The sequence below is a fragment of the Notolabrus celidotus genome, chromosome 8 (genome assembly GCF_009762535.1).
Source record: "Notolabrus celidotus isolate fNotCel1 chromosome 8, fNotCel1.pri, whole genome shotgun sequence".
Lineage (NCBI taxonomy): Eukaryota > Metazoa > Chordata > Actinopteri > Labriformes > Labridae > Notolabrus > Notolabrus celidotus.
The window spans coordinates 3,735,919-3,756,572 of NC_048279.1; the positions used below are offsets into that span (position 1 = coordinate 3,735,919).

The following is a 20,654-nucleotide window of genomic DNA, read 5'->3' on the forward strand; positions in this document are numbered from 1 at the left end:
CGGTCTGTGTTTTTCGGTCTTATCACCTGAACGTTGATACCTGCTCCTCCTTTGGGAAGCGAGTGCTGGGCGTCACCACTGGATGTACCTTATTTTATTAAAGAGAGCTTCATTTTTTTTAATCTAAAACTTGAGTTTGTTTCAGAGGGAAGGTTTGTGGAATCAGATTTTGTGTTGGAAGCTTGTGACAGGAGGTATGTAGAATAAAACTAACAAAGATAACATCCATCTGTCATTTTGACCACTTATCCTATTTGGGGTCACGGGGGGCTGCAGCCAATCCCAGCTGACATGGGGCGGAAGGCAGAGTACACCCTGGACAGGTTGCCAACTTATCACAGGGCAAACATGGAGAGAAAGACAACCATTCACACACACACTCACACCTACGGGCAATTTAGAGTGACTGATCAACCTGGTGAGCATGTTTGTGGACTGTTGGAGGAAACCGGAGTACCCTCAGAGAACCCACGCATGCAGGGGGAGAACATGCAAACACACAGGAAGACTGCTACCCGCCCCCAGGGATTCTAACCAGGAACAACATAATGAAATCTTAATCAGGACCAATGAGGGTTTTGTTGTGGAATTTTCTGTAACAACAATCAATAGGCTAAATAGGCCTTGAGTCAAGTCTTGTCTTTGTGTGTATTTTATTCAATCTTGCAAGAAAGAGGAACTTGTTTTACAGAGCACAGAAGCAATCTGTAAAAGAACTCCCTGAGACAAAGTTCTCTGGTGTTTTATGCACAGAGTAACAGGAACGCACGAGTCACACTTAGCATGATCGAACTCAACCTTTCCATATCAGAGTTGGACACAAGCACATTCCTGAGTAATGAACTAAAATACAAGCAGAAACAGAAACTGACTATGGCTTATCAAATGGACCTGATATGCAATATCATGCAATATCATGCAATATCAAACAAATTTTCCACCACAATTTGACTCTGAGAGCTGGCTGTTTTTTCTTTGTCCAGATGAGAGCCCGTTTATTTGTTTCATCACTTCTTACCTCATGTGTGTTCTCTGACAGATCCAACATGAAGACATGTGTATCTGAATCATACACCACATTAAATCTGTTAACAACCAGACAGCAAACAGCCTGGAAGCACTGAACTGTGGAGCATTAAAGAGACGTGTGTTTCCAACATGATTCAACTTTATTTCTTACACCCTTTAAAACTCACTCTGGCTGTTACAGACGTCTGAAGGCAGCATGTGCTGTTAAAAAGAGCCCCACTGTGATTCTAAAAACATGACCCCCCTCCTCTCACCTGGAGAAATGAGATCTAATAACAGGAGGCCACTGATAAGAGAGAGAGAGGTTCAGCACCTGCTCCAGTATGACACAGAGATGCTAATAATGACGTTATCCCTCGTTACATTTCCTTAAAAGAAGAGCACATGTTCAAGTATTTGAGACTGAAATAGATTTAAATGTTAATCTTTGATATGACACAGCTACACACAACTGAGATATTATCTTTCTATGGAGCACTTTTTTCAGATTTCCAGGTAAAAGTTCTGTAAGAAAAACACATATTTATAAAAAGACAGTAAAGATTCAGAGACTCAGAGTTTAACAGAGGACCTAAAGTCAAACTGTCATTTCTGATCAACAGTAAGACAAATATCAGAGAAACTGAAACAGAAGCACAAACTGAGCTGAAATCACAGAACAGTTGATTCAAGTTTTACACTTTGTGGGACATTTTTTGAAGCCATGTGAAGACATGAACACACATTCATAGGGTCCAGGCTGAGGTACTCTCTGAGTCTCTGTTAGCATGAGGAAGGATCTTTGTTCCCCTCTGTTAGGAGGTCAAGATGAGGTCCTGGAAAACTCTCCAGGTTCTTCAAGGCTTCAGGTTAATTGGTCTTAACAATGCTGGAAGCTCTTCCAGGTCAGCCTGTCTCAGATGCTTCAGCCTCTGCAGCTGTTAGATGTAGTCCAGCAGAGCCAGCAGGACTCCTAAGACCCCCACCCAGCATGTCCACAGGGGGGAGGGGCGGGTCGGACCACTGGAGCTACTCAGCAGGTACTCCACCCGGGACCAGGAGCCATTATTAGGCAGAGGCTCCACCCCCAAAGTCCAGCACATCAGGTTATAGACGTCCACCGCTCGGATTGGAGCTGCACGGAAGTCACGCTTAAAGTCTGAAGACACCAGAGAGACAAAGTCAGAAACCGACACTGACAGAGCACACTGACAGAGAACACTGACAGAGCACACTGACAGAGCACACTGACAGAGAACACTGACAGAGCACACTGACAGAGCACACTGACAGAGCACACTGACAGAGCACACTGACAGCACACTGACAGAGCACACTGACAGAGAACACTGACAGAGAACACTGACAGAGAACACTGTCTGAGCACACTGACAGAGTCACCTCTTATTATCATGGCTCATTTCTGACAGCTGATTTTAATTCAAAGGTACCAAGAAACATCACTACACCAGGTGCACCCTTCAACTCTGACCAGCAGAGGGTGCTTATGTTACACACAAAACACCAGACCCAGTGTGACGCTCATAAAGACATTCAAAGACAGTATTCACACTCAGAAACACATGAATGTCTAATAACAACATGTGATGACAGCTGCTGGTGAGTGCTGATTCACACAGGTCAGTGCATCCCCTACAGCAGGGGTTAACCAAAGTGTGGGTAAGGAATGTTTTTTTTAAAAGTTATCTTAATAGATTTATTCTAATTTATTTTTGTTTATGTTTTTTATGTTTAACTTCCTTTTAGTTCATACTGTTTATAAATATTATTTCTTTATTTTGATTATTATTATTATTATTATTATTATTACTGTACATTTTGAATTCATTTATTTTTCTTCTCTTTGTTGGTTTTGTATTACTTATATATAATTTGTTAACTTGTGGTGAACAAAGTAATACTGAAAATATGCAATAAAAAAGTTGAATAATAAAAGTGATCTAAAAATAGTACATTTTACTCATTACAGTAGAAAATATCACTAAAAATAGCAGCTTAACTTGAAATAAACCTTGAAAATATAAAGTGTAATGAGTTTTCTTTTCTCCAGATGACTCCTAAGTTTAGGGTTAGTGAACAGTGAATTATCAAAGCATCAGTAGCAGCAGGTTAATTCATAATGGAGCAGGAAACACAGACACATGCTCATATAGGTAGGGTCATTTTCTGCAGACCTGAAGACACATTAAATCACTTTGAGGGACAGTGGGGGTCGTGAGTCTTTGGCACCGATATTTTGGGGGTCGGGGGCTGAAAAGTTTGGGAACCTCTGCCCTACAGGACACTGTGTGGTTCACAGCTAACAGGAGGAGTTGTGTTTTTTCATTTTAAAATGAGCATTAAAACCCTGGTCATGTGACATCTGTCGGGTCTGTAAACAAGGTGTGCAGATCACAACCGCTCTGCTAGATCAAGCGGTCACATTTACCCTTCATGGGAAACTAAGCAGCTTATGTAACATGTACATAGTCCTCCCCTGTGTGGTTTCAGACCTTCAGATAAGGACAGGTAACTGTCAGACTCTCTGTGAACATGTTTTTGTTACCAGGTCCTTTAGCCAGGAAGAATCCTCTCATGTCGATGAACTCGTTGTCGTAGCCATGCCAGCCGTTCTGCCACGCCGAGGCCTCTCCTGAGTCATTCTTCCAGTACGGGAGGGTCTTCTTGTTCTGCAGAGACACTGAGTTTAGAGCACGAGCAAGGGCTGCAAAGACTCATCACATTCAGCAGGTCGTTTTATAAAAGATCTTAGACTTCATGTCACAGAGATCAGAACTCCACAGAGATCCATGAGGTGCTTTAAGATATTTATAATAATAATAATAATAATAATAATAATAATAATAATAATAATAATGATAATAAAAATAAGTATTAAAAAATAATATAAATAATAATCTATATTTATTGAGCACTTGTCAAAAACTATGTTACAAAGTGCTTTACAATGCCTTAAAGAACATGTGCAAAATAAAGAACATTTTAAAAGACCATACAATTAGTGAAAGTATCATTACTATTAAAAGAACATAAAATCATTAAAATCAAATAAAACAGAACCCTGTGTGAGACTCCTCGATCAAATAAAGTCAGGAAATGCATTCCGATAAAAGTAGGTTTTGAACAATGACTTAAAGGAGAGCACAGAATCCCCTACCCCTGACCTAATTTCCTCGGGCTAGATCATTCCACAGCTGTGTGGCCTGCACTGAAAACGTCTTGTCCCCCGTTGTTTTCAGACAAGTTTTTGGGACCGCAAGCAGATCTTTGCCCGAGGATCGCAGAGTGGGGACTGGAGTTTACTAGGAATGTCAACAATGAATGGAGTATGGATTCATTGATTGTTAAGAACTCAAACACATTTTTTTGTTTGTATTTTCTATCACATAGAACAAACATCATGTGGTCTCATATTTGTTTCAGCTATCAGGGAGGTGTTTTAACTTTAAAGCATGTTTGGATGTGAATCAGCTGACTGAAGGTGTTCCTCACAGCGGAGACGCTCAGCTGGGAGCTGTGGCTGAGTGACAGGTCTCCACGAGCGCTTTTGTTCTCCGCTGCTGGACTGATTCTGACCCGGTTGCACTCCTGGCTGACACCTGACCACGTTCACATGTTTATTTTACTCAATAAGAACGAGTAGACAGAAAACTGGACACTGAGAGTCTGAAGTATGTTTCTGTTCAGTCCCCTTGTTGAAGTCTGAGCCTTCACTTTTATGACTGTATGTCCACAGACATTATGAGCCTGCTCCACACGTTGATATTCAGCGTGTTTAACATTTTGAACACCTCAATATGATCCGTAGATATTCAATACAGTCAGTTATATACATTGTGTCGTGAAGGAAAATTTGATTCAGGGGAAAAAACGCATTTAGCATTGTTTCTGACATGGAAAACATTAACATTTTATATATGATTAATCAATAATTGATCGTTAACATTTCCAAAGATTGATCACGGAAATTACTTGAAATTTACATCCCTAGAGTTTTGGGTTTTAAAAGGTCAGATATATAACTGGGGCAGAGACTGTGCAGTGCTTTAAAGTAACCAATCAAATCTTAAAATCAATTCTAAAACCTGCTGTAGAGAAGCTAACACAGGCGGGATGTGGTCATAACTCTTGGTTCTAGATAAAAGCCTGACAGCTGAGTTCTGGACCATCTGAAGTCGAGGCATTTTTGGTTCGGACAGGTACAGAGTCTGTTACAGCAGCCATTCTCAACCCTGGGGTCCCGACCCCAATGGGGGTCGCGAGATGATTTCTGGGGGTCGCCAAATAATTTTCGAAAAATATATCTAATATTATATTATAGAATTTCAGTCAGGGAGCTGTTCTAGTTGCTTTGTGCTTCATTACTTTTTCAAAATGCATTGTATCAACTAAATTTGTATGAATTGACCTGTGCGCGTGAGATCATGCTCCGTGACCCACGGCGGGAAAAAAGACAAAGAAAAACAAACCATTAACCTCGCGCTACATTTTGCAACAAGTTTGCTAGCTTTCTGATGCTGTAAAATGGAGCGATGGCTTAAGAGAAAAAGTGTTCCAGCTCGAGACTTGGGTCAGCAGCAGGGGTCTCAGAGTCAGTCACCAGACAGTCTGACAGCAGGACCACCCCCTGAGAAACGGAAGGCACTGGGGCCGACACCGGCTGACTCCAGAGCTTCGAGGCTCCGTAAATATCAGCCCGACTTTCTTAAATTTGGATTTTCGTACATGACTAAAAACAACGCAGAATACCCACAATGTGTCATTTGCTCTGAAGTGCTGGCAAACGAGAGCTTGAAACCAGTAAAACTTAAGAGACATTTGGAGACAAAACACAGCGGCTTCATTGACAAGCCAGTTGAGTTTTTTCGGTGCAGGGAGCAAGAACTAAGGAGCCAAAAAACGGTGGTCTGTGACTATGCTACAGTCCCAGCTAAGGCCCTGGCAGCTTCATATGAGGTGGCATATTTGGTGGCTCAATCGAAAAAGGCTCACACGATCGCGGAGAGTCTCATCCGCCCCGCAGCCGTAGCGATGACAAGAGCATTGCATGGAGAGAAAATATCTAACACTCTTTTAACCATTCCCCTTTCAAATGACACTGTGGCACATGCATGTTAAATAGGGGGTCGCGACTCAAAAAGGTTGAGAACCGCTGTGTTACAGTAATCCAGCCGTGTTGATATAAGAGCATGTCAAATCATTTCAGTGTCTTTAAAAGACGATTAAAAGATCATATTTTTGAAATATTTCTAAGATGATAAAAACATGACTGTACGAGTTTTGTGAAGTGGTTTTCAAAGTTCAGGTTGCTATCAAACCTGATGCCCAGGTTCCTTGCATCAGGCTTGATGAGATCTAAAAGGAACCCAGCAGATGGCAGAACTTGTTTGGTCATCTGATCTGATTCAAAGAATTTCTGTTTTTGCAGAATTCAGCTGGAGGAATTTTGTTGACATGCAACTTGTAATGTCCTGAATACAGTCGTGTAGTTCATCCCAGAGTAAAATAAAGGAAGGTTCAGGTCTGTCAGCAGGGGTGGAGTGGCCATCGGGAGTACCGGGAGTTTTCCTGGTGGGCCGATCAATTTTTAGGCTGGCCGACTGACGGCTGTTTTTTTTATTTATTTATTTAAAGTATTTTTTTATTTTGCTGCACCTTGCCTTGGACACTACAGTAACTCTACCAGGCCGGCCAGGGGGAATTTGCTGGGCCTGTGTCCTGTCCGGGAGAGTTACTGTAGTTACCAAGGCAAGACGCAGGTGCCACAAAACAAAATGAACACAGTGCTCAGCAGCAGACAAAACGCAACGGAGAGATGACCTGATGATTGATTGGCCCACAGGCTTGCCTGTCGAGAATACCTGGCTCAATGGCCCTATGAGAGGCTACAGAGGCCCAGGAGAGCGGTGGTGATACTGTTGTAAGTAAGCTGGTGTGCCTGCCAGCATGGTGTGAATAAATAACTCAAATAAATGCTTCAGAACGGTTATAACTGTCTATGAACTTTACTTGACATAAGAAATAGCACACTGTGGTGTGTTACAACTAAATCTAGTTATCTAAAGGATCTGAAAACAATAACCATATTAATATACTATTTTATCAACCACTTAAGCCCTGTTTTATACTTTCAGCTCATATACTTTCACACAAAATTGCACATCTACAAGCTTACAACTCACTGTGATAGGCAGCAGGCAGCCTGTGGAGATGATCTCCCCAGTGAGCCCACCCATAAATTATTTCACCCGTCCCAACCCAGACACCCTTCAGCAATTTTTAAATCATCACCCTCAACAAATAACAAAGAACCCCAAATGGCAGAAAGTTTTCTGATGGTATTGCACTGTATATTTATCATTTATTTATTCAAGGCTCCAGAATAAAAAGGAATATTGTTTAGTATAGTGGTGTTATTAAGGGTTTGCTTGTTTGTATGTACATCAATGGCGTGAGTTGGCACAGTATCTGCACGCGGATTGTAGTGGGCCAGTCTGGACCAAAAAGTCCAGGGCCAAATTTTTGTCCCAATCCACCTCTGTCTGTCAGGGAGCAGAAATGAACCAGATGAACATTTTACAGATAAATGACCAGCTCCTGAAAAGACCTGAGACTGTTCTAAAAAGAACACCTGACTCATTATGATTTTCTTTTCCCCTTGTTGCTGCCCCCATGAAGCTCTCTGAAGTCTCAGACACTTTCCTCTGGAGGTGAAACATTTATCCGCCCCGTGTCCGCTCACATACCCGTCATAAACTCCGCCTCTCAGGGTCAGAAAGTGAGCAGGTGATGGAGGAACACCGTGTCCAGGTGTGCATGACGACAGAGTGAAATCTCACCTCGGTGATAAACCAGCCGGGCTCGGCCACCAGCGTGAGGGGGGGCACAAACTTGCCCCCTTTAAAGTGGAAACGCTCAGGGACCTCCTCCCTGCTGTACACCCGCATGTTAGGCACCTGAGAGAGAGCAGAGTACACCTGGAGGAACACACACACACACACACACACACAAAACAGTTGAATAAAAACAGTGTGTTTGCTGCTCCTTCGTCCTCTCATGTCACACTTCCTCTGCAGCTGATAAAAAGAGTCTCTGGTGAAGGAAGTCTTCATTTGATTATCCTTCCAATCTTATTAAAATAATTAAACAGACATTAAAAGTTAATGAAATTAGCTTCTATTACAGCTGCTCTCAACCAGGTTTACATCAGAGAGGAAACACTTGATGAAACCTCTGCATGATCCTCTTCAAACCCGTCTGCAGTAAAACCGTAGATCTGTAGATCAAACCTCTTCACAGCCACGAGGTCATGTGAAAATTAAAACATTCATCAAACACAGAAACATCTGAAGGAATGAAGAAGTGTTTCTTGAAACCAAAAGACTGTTAGTATTTTGTCTAATGTTTTATGCAAAATAAACGGCATTGTCTCTCGGTTCATTACATCGCCTGTTCCTCTGTTTGTGGTGAGTCTCAGTTTCACTGTAAACAGTTCCACAGAGGCTTCACTCTGGCATCCTGCAGTGGTATGAACCTGAAACAGAAACTGATGTTCTTGTGATGTTCTTGTAATTAACCTGTCTTAAGTTTCCTGAAAAAACAACCTCATGATGCAGATTAGTCCAAAGTCAAAAGTCAAGCTTTGTCAGGTCTGTCCTCAAGAGGAGAAGAAAACTACGTCTACAATGTTTATTTGTTGAAAGGAGGTGGGATCCATCATTTCTGATGCATTCAGGAAAGTAAGGAAATCTAAACGCTGATTGTCTTTGGTGACACAGCATCAAGCAGATTGGTGTCTCAGTGTAAATGTTTGATCTAGAACAGATTGTTAGCTGCTCTTCATGCAGATATCTGTTTATAGAGAGAAAGAAATCCTCCTCACATTAACAACCATGGGAGCCGTCATCACGCTGTGTTCTTCCTGCTTTTGCTCTCCATACAAACTGGTTTTCCTGAAGACACCTGATTGGTGCCAACATGCAGGCCTGCAGGTCGCACCTAAAGGCAGACACCCTCTCTACTTTTAAGAGTAGGCTTCAAACTTTCCTTTTGATAAAGCTTATAGTTAGAGCTGGATCAGGCTTGGACCAGCTCTTAGTTATGCTGCTATAGACTTAGATTGACATACTGGGATCCTGTCTTTCCCTCTCTCTCTCTCTCTCTCTCTCTCTCCTCTCTCTGCCTCTCACTTATTCTAACTCTCCCTGTCCCATTAAAGCTACTAACCATAGACCTTTCTGGAGTCCCTGAGCTCCCTTGTCTCGTAGGTTCCTCTGAGCTGCCGTAGACGTCCTCCTGCTGTGGACATTCCAGACTCCAGCTGATACAGACGTGCTGGACTCCAGCGACAACAGCTACTACTACTCGTCTCATAACTATCACCTCTCCCTCTCTCTCTTATTCTCCTCTATCCCTCTTTCTAGACCGGTCGAGGCAGACGGCTGTCTAACATGAGTCTGGTTCTGCTCAAGGTTTCTGCCTGTTAAAGGAAGTTTGTCCTCTCTGCTGTAACTAGTTAAATACTGCGAGGTGCAATGCTCATGGTGGATTAAGGTGGGGTCAGACTGAGTCTTATCCTGTCTTGGTGTTGGGTCTCTGTTCATAATTTGACATAGAGTGGTCTAGACCTGCTCTGTTTGTAAAAGAGTCTTGAGATAACGTTTGATGTGATTTGGGGCTATACAAATAAAGATTGATTGATGGTCAGTAGACTGCAAACAGAAATCAGTACACTTCTCAGATTAAAATGCAGACCCCAGAGTACAGGGTCTGTAATTTGATGTTGACTCTGTGATAAATTTTTTCATTGATGTAAACACTCTGAGTCGTGGAGGATAATCCTGTCGGGGAATGTCACCTGTAGATTTTCAGAGCAGGAATTACAGGTGATGTTGTCTCACCTGTTGGTACCTGTCCTCTTGAGGCCACAGGCTGACCACGGGTCCTCTGTCCAGCATCTTTGTGATATCGGACATGTTGATGTGTTTGTCCAGCTCGATGACTTTCTCCATCCACTGCAGCTTGGTCATCCCGTGATCGGAGAACAGGACCACGTTCAGCTGCTGCTCCATCCCCCTGTCCTGCGCCGCACACACACGCACACACACACACACACACAGTCAGTCAACCACAGCGCGGGATAATGACCAGCATGATGTCACTGATGATGTCACTGATGATGCAACTGACCCTGATCTCTTTGTTGAGTGTTTCCATGGCGGCGTCCAGCTGTTTGACCGCCACTCTGACCTGCTGAGAGTCGGGACCGAAGTGATGACCCTCCACGTCGATCTTCTCGTAATAAATGGCTGCCATGGACGCCTCACCGGTCCTTCACATATACACACACACACACACACACACACACACACACACACACACACACACACACACACACACACACACAAACACACACCTTGAGTGATTGGTGAGAGGACGGGGCACTCCCCTGTAACTCATCAGTGATGATGTGATGAGGTACGTTTGATGGATCAGCTCTTTGAAGCTTTGCTTGTTTTAATTTTTACTCTGGTGAGAGTGAATGCTGACTCTATTCTCTCCTAGAGCAAACTTTCCCTCACAACAACAACGATGATGGACAATGGCAACTTGTCTCCTCGAACCGACCACTGCTTTGCCTTGAAATCCATTAGTCTCTATTATTTTTTCGCTGCAGAACAATGGTGGAAACACGTTTGGTTTGTGTTTTTGGTCACGGCAACCCCGCCCCCACCGCCCCTCGCCCCTGACGTAAGCGGTTTGCGGTTCTAGACCAGCGAAGAGTTAGAGCCACTCTGGAACCGTTTATCCTGGTAGATAACAAACATTAGGCATAATTGAGCTGCTGGCAAAGTATGATAACCTCCTGTGTGTGTGTGTGTGTGTGTGTGTGTGTGTGTGTGTGTGTGTGTGCGTGTGTGTGTGTGTGTGTTCGTGTGTGTGTGTGTGTTTTCTTTTACCCAAGGACATTGAGAGCGCTCTTGATAGAGTCTGTGAGGTTTTTCTCTGATGGGTTGTAGACGTACTCCAAACAGAGCGACGGACGCACACCCAGAATCTCCACCTCACAACCTGAAACACAAACACACACATGCGCGCACACACACACACACACACACACGCACGCACACACACACATGTGGATGTTTCCTTCTCTCAGTCTGTGGTCTGGTGTTTTAGCCGTTTGACTCCGAGGTTTAAAATCTAACTTCAGTAAATCTTTAACCTGGATACAAATATAAAAACGTGTGTGCGTGTGTGTGTGTGTGTGTATGTGTGTGTTTACCTGGCCAGTAGTACATGAACACCTTCCTGTTGTGTTTCTGCAGAGTGACCCACAGCGGCTCTGACCCCTCCCACCACAGAGGAAGACGGCTGTCAGGGTTGGTCCCGATCAGGAACTCCTTCTTGGAGACTTGGTCGTACATGTAGTTTCCTGTCATGTGATGCGCGTCACAGTGACGACCTGAGGAGAGAATCACAAAGATTAAAAACATGACAGCGTGTGTAAACATCACTTCATCCAGGAAGAGAGGAGGAAACTTAAGGACGAGACTATGAGACTCTTCTTCATGTGAGCACACAGACTGGTTTCAGAAAGTCACTGAGACGTTTCTAAAATGTAACTCTAGGTATGAAGAGTGCGGAGGTTTCTCAGTAGGGGTGGGAATCGAAAACTGGATCCGACTTAGAACCAGTTCAAATTGATCAATTCCATCAGAATCCTCAAATGTTATCGATTCTTCTTAATGATTAATTTCCCAGCACGACGTCACGCCGCGTTACGCTGCATTACTTCACACACTCTGCGACGCAGAACTCCTTCAACCACGAGGAAACATGGAGAGGAAAAGCGTTTTTCCTCTCCAAATTCAAAGTATTTTCCTCCAGACTCCAGGAGCCAAGTCCTGACTCACGTGGCCGAAAATGAGGCAACGAGAGCGGGTAAAATACCTCCACGATCACCCCCGGAGGAAAAGCGTTTTTCCTCTCCAAATTCAAAGTCCTTTCATCCAGACTCGAGGGTCCACGTCCAGACTCACGCGGCCGAGAATGAGGTCAACCTATTGTTCAGTATGTTCAAGTTGAATATGTTCATGTTCAGTCTTGTGCAGACATCATTTGGGAAAAAATAGAATGGTTCCTTTTGGTGCAGAAGACTGTGTAGAACTACTTTATTTCCCCTCAAAAAAACACTCAGGAATCATTAGGAGAATTGATAAGGTATTGGACTGATAAGCAGAATCGACAATGGCATTGACATTGATAAAATCTTATCAATTCCCACCCCTAATTCTTACTCGTATTGCATAACATGTTGTTTAATTGGCTGAACTATTAACTGCTTCAGTGACAGAAGGCTGCAGGTACATGAATAATCAGGACGCCTGTGAGCTGCAGGGAAAGTACACTGAACAAAATATGAATGCAACACTTTTGTTTTTGCTCCCATTTTTCATGAGATGAACTCAGATCTGTTTCTACGTACACTAAAGGACTATTCCAAGCAAATATTGTTCACCAATGTGTCTAAAACTGTTAGTGAGCACTTCTCCTTTGCCCAGATAATCCATCTACCTCACAGGTGTGGCTGATCAAGATGCTGATTGGACAGCATGATTATTGCACAGGTGTAATAAAAGGAGACTCTAAAATGTGCAGTTTTATCACACAGCACGATGCCACAGATGTCCCAATTTTTGAAAGAGCATACAATCGGCATGCTGACTGCAGGAATGTCCACCAGAGCTGTTCCCTGTGAACTGAATGTCCCCAAAGGTGTTTCAGAGAATTTGGCAGCACATCCAACCGGCCTCACAACCCCAGACCACGTGTAACCACACCAGCCCAGGACCTCCACATCCAGCATCCTCACCTCCAAGATCGTCTGAGAGCCACCCAGACAGCTGCTGCAACAATCGGTTTGATAACCAAAGACTTTCTGCACAAAGTGTCAGAAACCGTCTCAGTGAAGCTCATCTGCATGCTCGTCCTCCTCATCGGGGTCTCCACCTGACTGCAGCTCATTGTCCTATCAGACTTGAGTGGGCAAATGTTCACATTGGATGGCGTCTGGCACTTTGGAGAGGTGTTCTCTTCACAGATGAATCCTGGTTTTCACTTTACAGGGCAGATGTGTGTGGCGTGGTGTGGGTGAGCGGTTTGCTGATGTGTACGTTGTGAATGGAGTGGCCCATGGTGGCGGTGGGGTTATGGTATGGGCAGGCATATGTTATGGACAGCGAACACAGGTGCATTTTATTGATGGCATTTTGAATGCACAGACGAGATCCTGAGGCCCGTTTTTGTGCCATTCATCCACGACCATCACGGCATGGCCCCATGTTGAAGGATCTGTACACAGGAAGCTGAAAACATCCCAGTTCTTGCATGGCCAGAAGACTCAGCGGACATATCACCCATTGAGCATGTTTGGGATGCTCTGGATCGGCATTTACGATGTGTTCCAGTTCCTGCAGATATCCATCAACTTGGCACATTGAAGAGGAGTGGACCGACACTCCACAGGCCACAATCAACAACAGCATGCTAACTGCACACTCCCTTAAACTTGCAACATCTGTGGCTTCGTGCTGTGTGATAAAACTGCACATTTTAGAGTGTCTTTTATTGGTGCCAGCCTAAGGCAAACCTGTGCAATAACCATGCTGTCTAATCAGCATCTTGATATGACACACCTGTGAGGTGGATGGGTTATCTGGGCAAAGGAGAAGTGCTCACTCACACAGATTTAGACACATTAGTGAACAATATTTGAGAGAAATAGTCCTTTAGTGTACGTAGAAAAAGTCAGATCTTTGAGTTCAGCTCATGAAACATGGGAGCAAAAACAAAAGTGTTGCTTTTATATTTTTGTTCAGTGTAAGAACGAGTCGGCTTCAAATCAAACAAAAGAGAGACTGACATGGTTCAGGAGCACGAGGAGTAAATTCAGACCCAACAGAAAAGAGAGTGGAACACAGGGAGGAGGGGCGGGTCACTGACTGTGTGTGTTCATATGTGCGTGTGTTTCTGTGTGTGTGATTCTTTGAGCAGGAGAACGCTCTTTGAAAACACACACATCAGCACATCCTCAGGCGTCCCAGCTCCCAGCTCTTTTGAGCAGGACGGTTGTTGTTTCAGGGTTCAGAGGAGGAGGAGGAGCGTGAGGACACAGAGAGGGAATAACCTCGCACACATCAGGTCTCATAGTCTGAAATCTGCACACTGTTGTTTGCTCTGGAAACTTTAAAGAGCTAAAGGAGGTGAAATCTGCAGTTTATCAGTCACATGACCACGCTCAAAGTCCTGAACCAGCAGAGACAAAGCAGGGCAACAAGGATTCAATGATCAACACTTTGACCACCTCCAGTAAAGTCTAACCCTGATGAGGACAAGTAGAAGTAGAAGTAGAAGTAGAACCCTGACAGGTGAGACAAGGCCCCGACAGAGTCACTAAATAAGAGAGAGACCGGATCAGTGTGGTAAAGCCTCAGTGTGATGTTTTGACATGATGGAGGATGAAGCAGCAGAGGCCGACACTGTGATGAGTTTCTACATTTCTATCGAAGCTGCATGTAAACAGAGCAGTGTGCAGACACCTTCACTGTGCTCCTCTTTGAAATAGCTCAGGGGTTTTTATTCACCCTGTTGCATGTCACTCTCCAGCCCAGTCACGGTCAACTTCCCTGAATATTTCTTGTTGTGTTCACACATCAGCTCACCTAAACGTCTCAGGGAGTTATCAGGAGTTTTGTGCGTGTTTGACTACGACCTATGTAAGTCATTTAAGCCGTGTGTTGAGATCGCCTTTAAGGGGCTCCAGAATATGTTCTAGAAAGTTTTCAGGAGTGACTGTTTGAAAGAGGATTTAGTTAAGACTGTTACAGTACCTTCAAAGAGCAGACGTCACAAAGTGGGTCAGAACAAGACGTCAGAGAAGAATCAGAGAACTCACAAAGGACGTCAAACACAGACAGAGGCGGATCAAACTGAGGCAGGTCTGAACAAATGGATCCACAGTCCTCGGGTCCAAAGATCTGGAGCTACAACCTCAGGCACACAGACTCCCTGAGTTCAGACTCTGGTCAGACACTCCGTCTGAAACGGATCAGAGCCAGAGCCACATGAGGATGGTGTTACACGAGACCTGTCAGGAGATCAGCAGCAGCATGTTGGACCACTGTGAGGACAGGGGAGGACAGAGAGGTGGGATCGAACCCCCTTCTGATTTAAGAGACGACCGACTGAGCCTCCTTAAGGAGTTCAGTACAGGTGTAGAGGGTAACGTTTGTTTACGTCGAATAAAATGACCTCTGACACATTCCTGAATGATGACATCATCGCTGTCAGCAGACAGAGAGACCTTCAGACTCCTCCCACAAAGAACCAGGTTACCTCAGTCAACTTAAACACTTACTAACCCGGTCAAAGTGACTAACAAGGTTTCTGAGGGGGGGACTGTGAGCGTGAGGCTGACTCCAAGCTGAACTCCCATCAGCCTTTGCTGCAAGCGAGCTGACCCAGAGATCTGTTGATCTTCTTCCTCATGAATTCACAGGACAACAGGGAACAAAGACACAGCTGTGAAAACACACACACACACACACACACACACACACACACACACACACACACACGCTGTCTGTGTCCACTCCGACCTGTCTCTGGACTGAACCCAGCTCAGCTCAGATGACTCTGTGAGACCCAGAAGTCTGTCCGCTGCAGAAAGGAAATACTTTAGTATTAAATGTTAAATATGACTACACTGTGTCATAAATCCACACTCTGACAGTTCTGCCCCCCCATCACACACACACACACACACACACACACACACACACACACACACACACACACACACAGCTGCAGGGAATAGAAACAGTAGTGTAAACTGTCAGGCTGACGTGCTGCTGATGGTGCATCCTGATACTCAGCTCGTAGAGTCAGCTGTGTTTGTTTTGGTGAGATACAAACAGCCAATCAGCTCACAGAGAAGTCAGCTGATCGATACAACACCAAAAAGATAAAAACAGAGATGTTTAGAGAGAAAAGGAGTAACTGCTGAAAGCAAGGGAACAAAGGACGACAGGGTTTGTTTTACAATAACCAGAGCTCTGTGTGCCGTTCAAATCCTGAACACTGGTATCTAAAGCTTTGCTCCTGTCATTACTTATTCACACATGTTAAATTTTTAGGCTTTTTAAGTCTGATTTTAACTGGTTTTATCTTTTTTAATGTTTTTATGTCTTAATGATTCTAAAATATCTGATATCTAACTGTTTGACTGAGGTACAATCTAACTCCTGTCTGCTGTGAGTGCTACAGACGTGCCAGACTCCAGCTGCTACAAATCATCTCTCAATCTCTCTTCATCTCCCTTTATCCCTCTCTCCAACATAAGCAGATGTGTGTCTAACATGAGTCTGGTCCTGCTGGAGGTTTCTGCCTGTTAAAGGAAGTTTGTCCTTGCCACTGTAACTTGTGTTACATTGGCATGGACAAATTAGTGCTGTCAGAGGGAATGAAATATTAAAATCCATCTTTATTGCAAATTGCATGGCATAAACAGGACTTTAAGAAATACATTAAAGCTAGGGTTGGTAGTCACAGAAAACTAGCATGAATTTGAATGTAGTGTTTTTTTTTAAAGTACTACCAAAGGAGTACTTTGTATCAAACCCATCCCTAGTCAGGGTGTGAACTGTGGGGGATGATCAGAATGGATCACACTTGATCTATGATCCATAGCACCACATAAAGTTCAACCAGAGTTCAGAGAAGGACTACAGTCCCTGATCTGTGAGCGTGACTGAAGGTGTAAATAGAGTCAGTGTGTCTCAGGGTGAAGTTTAACTGCAGATTTCATGACAGCAGGGTTAATTATTCTCCTCCAAATGTTTACCATTATATACTCTGTTACTGTCATAAAGACACACACACACACACACACACACACACACACACACACACACACACACACACACACACACACACACACACACACACACACAAACACACACACACACACACACACACACACACACTCACACTGCTCCCCTGATCTGACCCTGCGTTACCTGGAGAAGCTGTGAAAACATAGCAGTCTGAGTCAGCTGGCCTGGACTTTACACAGACTTGCAGGCTGTGACACTTCGAGGCCTTCGTCTGTCTGTAGTGTTTAAAACTCTAATGTGCATACAACCTGAGATTCTCAGGCGTAACACACACAGGGCTCAGTCTAAATGGTCCACAGGGAAACTTTCAGCTCCAGGTCAGACATAACGTCACACTCAGGTGTACCCACAGCTGGAGCATCCTGAAGATTAAAACCCGTCATCAGGTTAAATAATAACAAAACAGCTGTGATGGATGTAAACTAGTAAAAGTCTTCAGAGAGAAACATTTGAATGTTCGTGGATTAGTTAGCTGTAAAACTGAGATAAGGGTGACAGGTAAACATTATGAAACAAAAAAGGAATAGAGAGGAGAAGCTTCATATTTTATAGTCAAATCAAATGATACTCATTACACTGCTCCTGTTAAAAAGTCAACAGGTGGTAAAGTTTGGATCTCTGGGTTCAAAGAGTTCAGAGACACACCTCAATAAGAAACGGTTATCACAAAAGAGATAAAAACTTAATGAGAAGCTCAGAGACATCATCATCCAGACTGTCATACCATAAAACCCTGCTTCATATCAGTCGTGATCTCTCTGAAGTCTCTTCTTCAAATGTTTTTACTTTCTTTAAAGGTTGTTAAAGTGTTAAGTATTTCTTAAACCTTGGCTCTCAGCCCTCAGTTATATTGTGCAGGGCCGGCCCGTGGCATAGGCAGTATAGGCAAATGCTGGGGGCGCAGGCTGTCCATAGGGGGCACCGCTAAAAGAATGAGGAAGAAAAAATTTGAAGATAATAGGGAAAACAATATTGTTTTATCTTTAATTTTTGATTAAATTGCGGAGTGATGCCAATAAACGTTTAAAAGCTTGTGATTCACTTTTGGTTTTAAAAATAATGGTGTACAAATCAGTTTTTGAAGTCTTTAAGTGTTCATGATTTAATGTTTTTGTTTTTGTTTTGTTGTTTTCTTTACACTTTGGAAGCAGTTAGCTTAATTAGATAGAAATATAGGCTAGGCTGAAATGAGCATTTTGCTTCTGCCTTTTCAGTCATCATTTAAAACATGACTGTTGCTTTGTTTTAATAGTGTCTGTGCTGAAAATGATTGTGTTATATATTCCATCCATCCATCCATCCATTATCTTGACCGCTTATCCCGTTAGGGGTCACGGGGGGCTGGAGCCTATCCCAGCTGACTTCGGGCGGAAAGCAGGGTATACCCTGGACAGGTCGCCAACCAATCACAGGGCTAACACAGAGATACAGACAACCATTCACGCACACACTCACACCTACGGGCAATTTAGAGTGATCAATCAACCTGAGCATGTTTTTGGATTGTGGGAGGAAGCCGGAGTACCCGGAGAGAACCCACGCATGCACGGTGAGAACATGCAAACTCCACACAGAAAGGTACCTGCCTGGCCGGGGATTTAAACCAGGAACCTTCTAGCTGTGAGGCAACAGCGCTACCCACTGCACCACCGTGCAGCCCGTGTGTTCTATAATGACTGAATAAATTCTACTATTACATTATGTACTTTGAAATTGTAATTTTCCTTCTGCTAAATATCAGTGTTATTACCATTTTATTAATGTTGTTTTAGAGGTCATTTTTATTTTAAATAAAGGAAACCTGTAAAACATAAAGCTGGATGTCAGTTCTCTTTCAGTGTGTATATGATGTGATTGTTGGTGGAGTTGGTTACATTACCAGGGGCACCAGTTAAAATCTTGCCAAGGGCACCAAGTCTGTTGTGGCCGGCTCTGATATTGTGTGTATGAGAATGACCTAATGAGAGGCAGCCTGTTTCATAACCTCTCTCTGTTTCATGTTCATAGACACGTTATTAAGAGGCTGAAAACAAAGGGAGCTGAGAGTCTGACAGGGAGGAGAAGTCTCTGATATGATCTCATCACATGGTTTATGGTTTCATTTCATGCTGTCTGTTTTATTTATGCATCCATAATATTTAACTTTGAACTCATTGATCACTTGTTTTTAAAGATGTGTTCATTCAGTTTCTCCTGAACTACACTGCTGTTGTTTGAAGCTGTATTTGAAGGAGTTGCTGTGAGGAGACACACACACACACACACACACACACACACACACACACACACACACACACACACACAGAGAGAGAGAGAGAGAGAGAGAGAGAGGAGAGAGAGAGAGAGAGAGAGAGAGACACAGCAGCTCCAGGCCTCACACTCTTAGACACAGAAGTTAGATACCTGCTTTATGCAGATGACCTTATTCTGTTGTCTCCAACCAGAGATGGTCTCCAACAGAACCTGACCATCCTGGAACAATACTGCCAGAACTGGGCATTGGAGGTCAATTTGAAGAAGACACAAATAATGATCTTTCAAAAAAAAGCCCAGATGTCTTGAAAATAAATATATTTTTACTGTGAATAACACTCAAATTAAACACACAAAGAATTATACTTACCTTGGTCTGAACATATCTGCATCAGGACATTTTAACATGGCAATAAATGCACTTAAAGAAAAAGCACGGAGGGCAATCTATGCATTAAAAACCAAATTATTCAAGATTAACATTCCAATTAGAATCTGGACAAAAATATTTGATAGTGTGATTGTACCTATAGCTCTGTATGGAAGTGAGATCTGGGGCCCCCTCAGTAGACTGGAGCATGGCTCATGGGACAAACACCCAATAGAAGCTCTCCATACTGAATTCTGTAGAAGAATCCTAAATGTTCAAAGAAAAACTCTAAATAACGCCTGCCGAGCAGAACTGGGACGTTTCCCATTACTATTAAACATTCAGAAACGGGCAATCAAATTTTGGACCCATCTAAATTTAAGCCCAAAAGACTCACTTCAATATAAAGCACTAAAAACCCAAGAGCTGAACCCTGAAAACTGTCCCCTTAGTCAGCTGGTGAGGAAGCTAATCAGCCAGACTCCAGTCAGCACTGATCCAAAACACAACCACATTAAACTCATCATGAAGCACTCCAAAGATCTGTATTTAGATCACTGGAGAAACCAAACAAAGACCCAAAGTAGAATGAATTGTTATTTGACCCTAAACCGTGATTCTAAATGATCTGAATATCTGTACAGTGTCAGAGATACAAAACAAAGATGTATCCTGACCAGATACAGGCTGAGTGACCACCAGCTGGATATAGAGACAGGGAGATACAGGCAGACATGGCTGCCCAGAGAGGAGCGTCTATGTGCTCACTGCTCTACAGGGGACATAGAGACAGAGATGCACTTCCTCCTCCACTGTAGCAAGTTCTCTTCTCTAAGAGATTCCCACTACAGGAAAATTACTACAATAGTAACAAACTTCCCAACATTAACCCCAGAAGAGAAACTGTCAGTTCTCCTGGGGGAAGGGTCAGCAGCTCCTCTGGCTGCTAAATATGTGTCTGCCTGTCACAGCCTGAGGGACGCACCATCCCATGGGGTTTGATTTTGGGTGGAGGTTTTGTGAGCGCGCCGCATCGGGTGAGGACA

General features: G+C 43.5%; 1 protein-coding gene across 1 annotated transcript in view; it reads right to left on the bottom strand.

Annotated features, from left to right (window-relative positions):
* Positions 1-1,150: 1,150 nt before the first annotated feature.
* The window catches only part of enpp6 (ectonucleotide pyrophosphatase/phosphodiesterase 6), a 20,415-nt gene continuing 911 nt past the window's right edge, over positions 1,151-20,654 (bottom strand). Inside the window, exons 2-8 of the mRNA XM_034690355.1 lie at positions 11,315-11,494; positions 10,989-11,100; positions 10,219-10,360; positions 9,930-10,109; positions 7,869-8,006; positions 3,575-3,698; positions 1,151-2,167 (exon numbers count right to left, since the gene is read on the bottom strand). Of these exons, the coding sequence (XP_034546246.1) occupies positions 1,950-2,167; positions 3,575-3,698; positions 7,869-8,006; positions 9,930-10,109; positions 10,219-10,360; positions 10,989-11,100; positions 11,315-11,494 (1,094 nt within the window). The 3' untranslated portion in view covers positions 1,151-1,949. The remainder of the gene's footprint in view (positions 2,168-3,574; positions 3,699-7,868; positions 8,007-9,929; positions 10,110-10,218; positions 10,361-10,988; positions 11,101-11,314; positions 11,495-20,654) is intronic.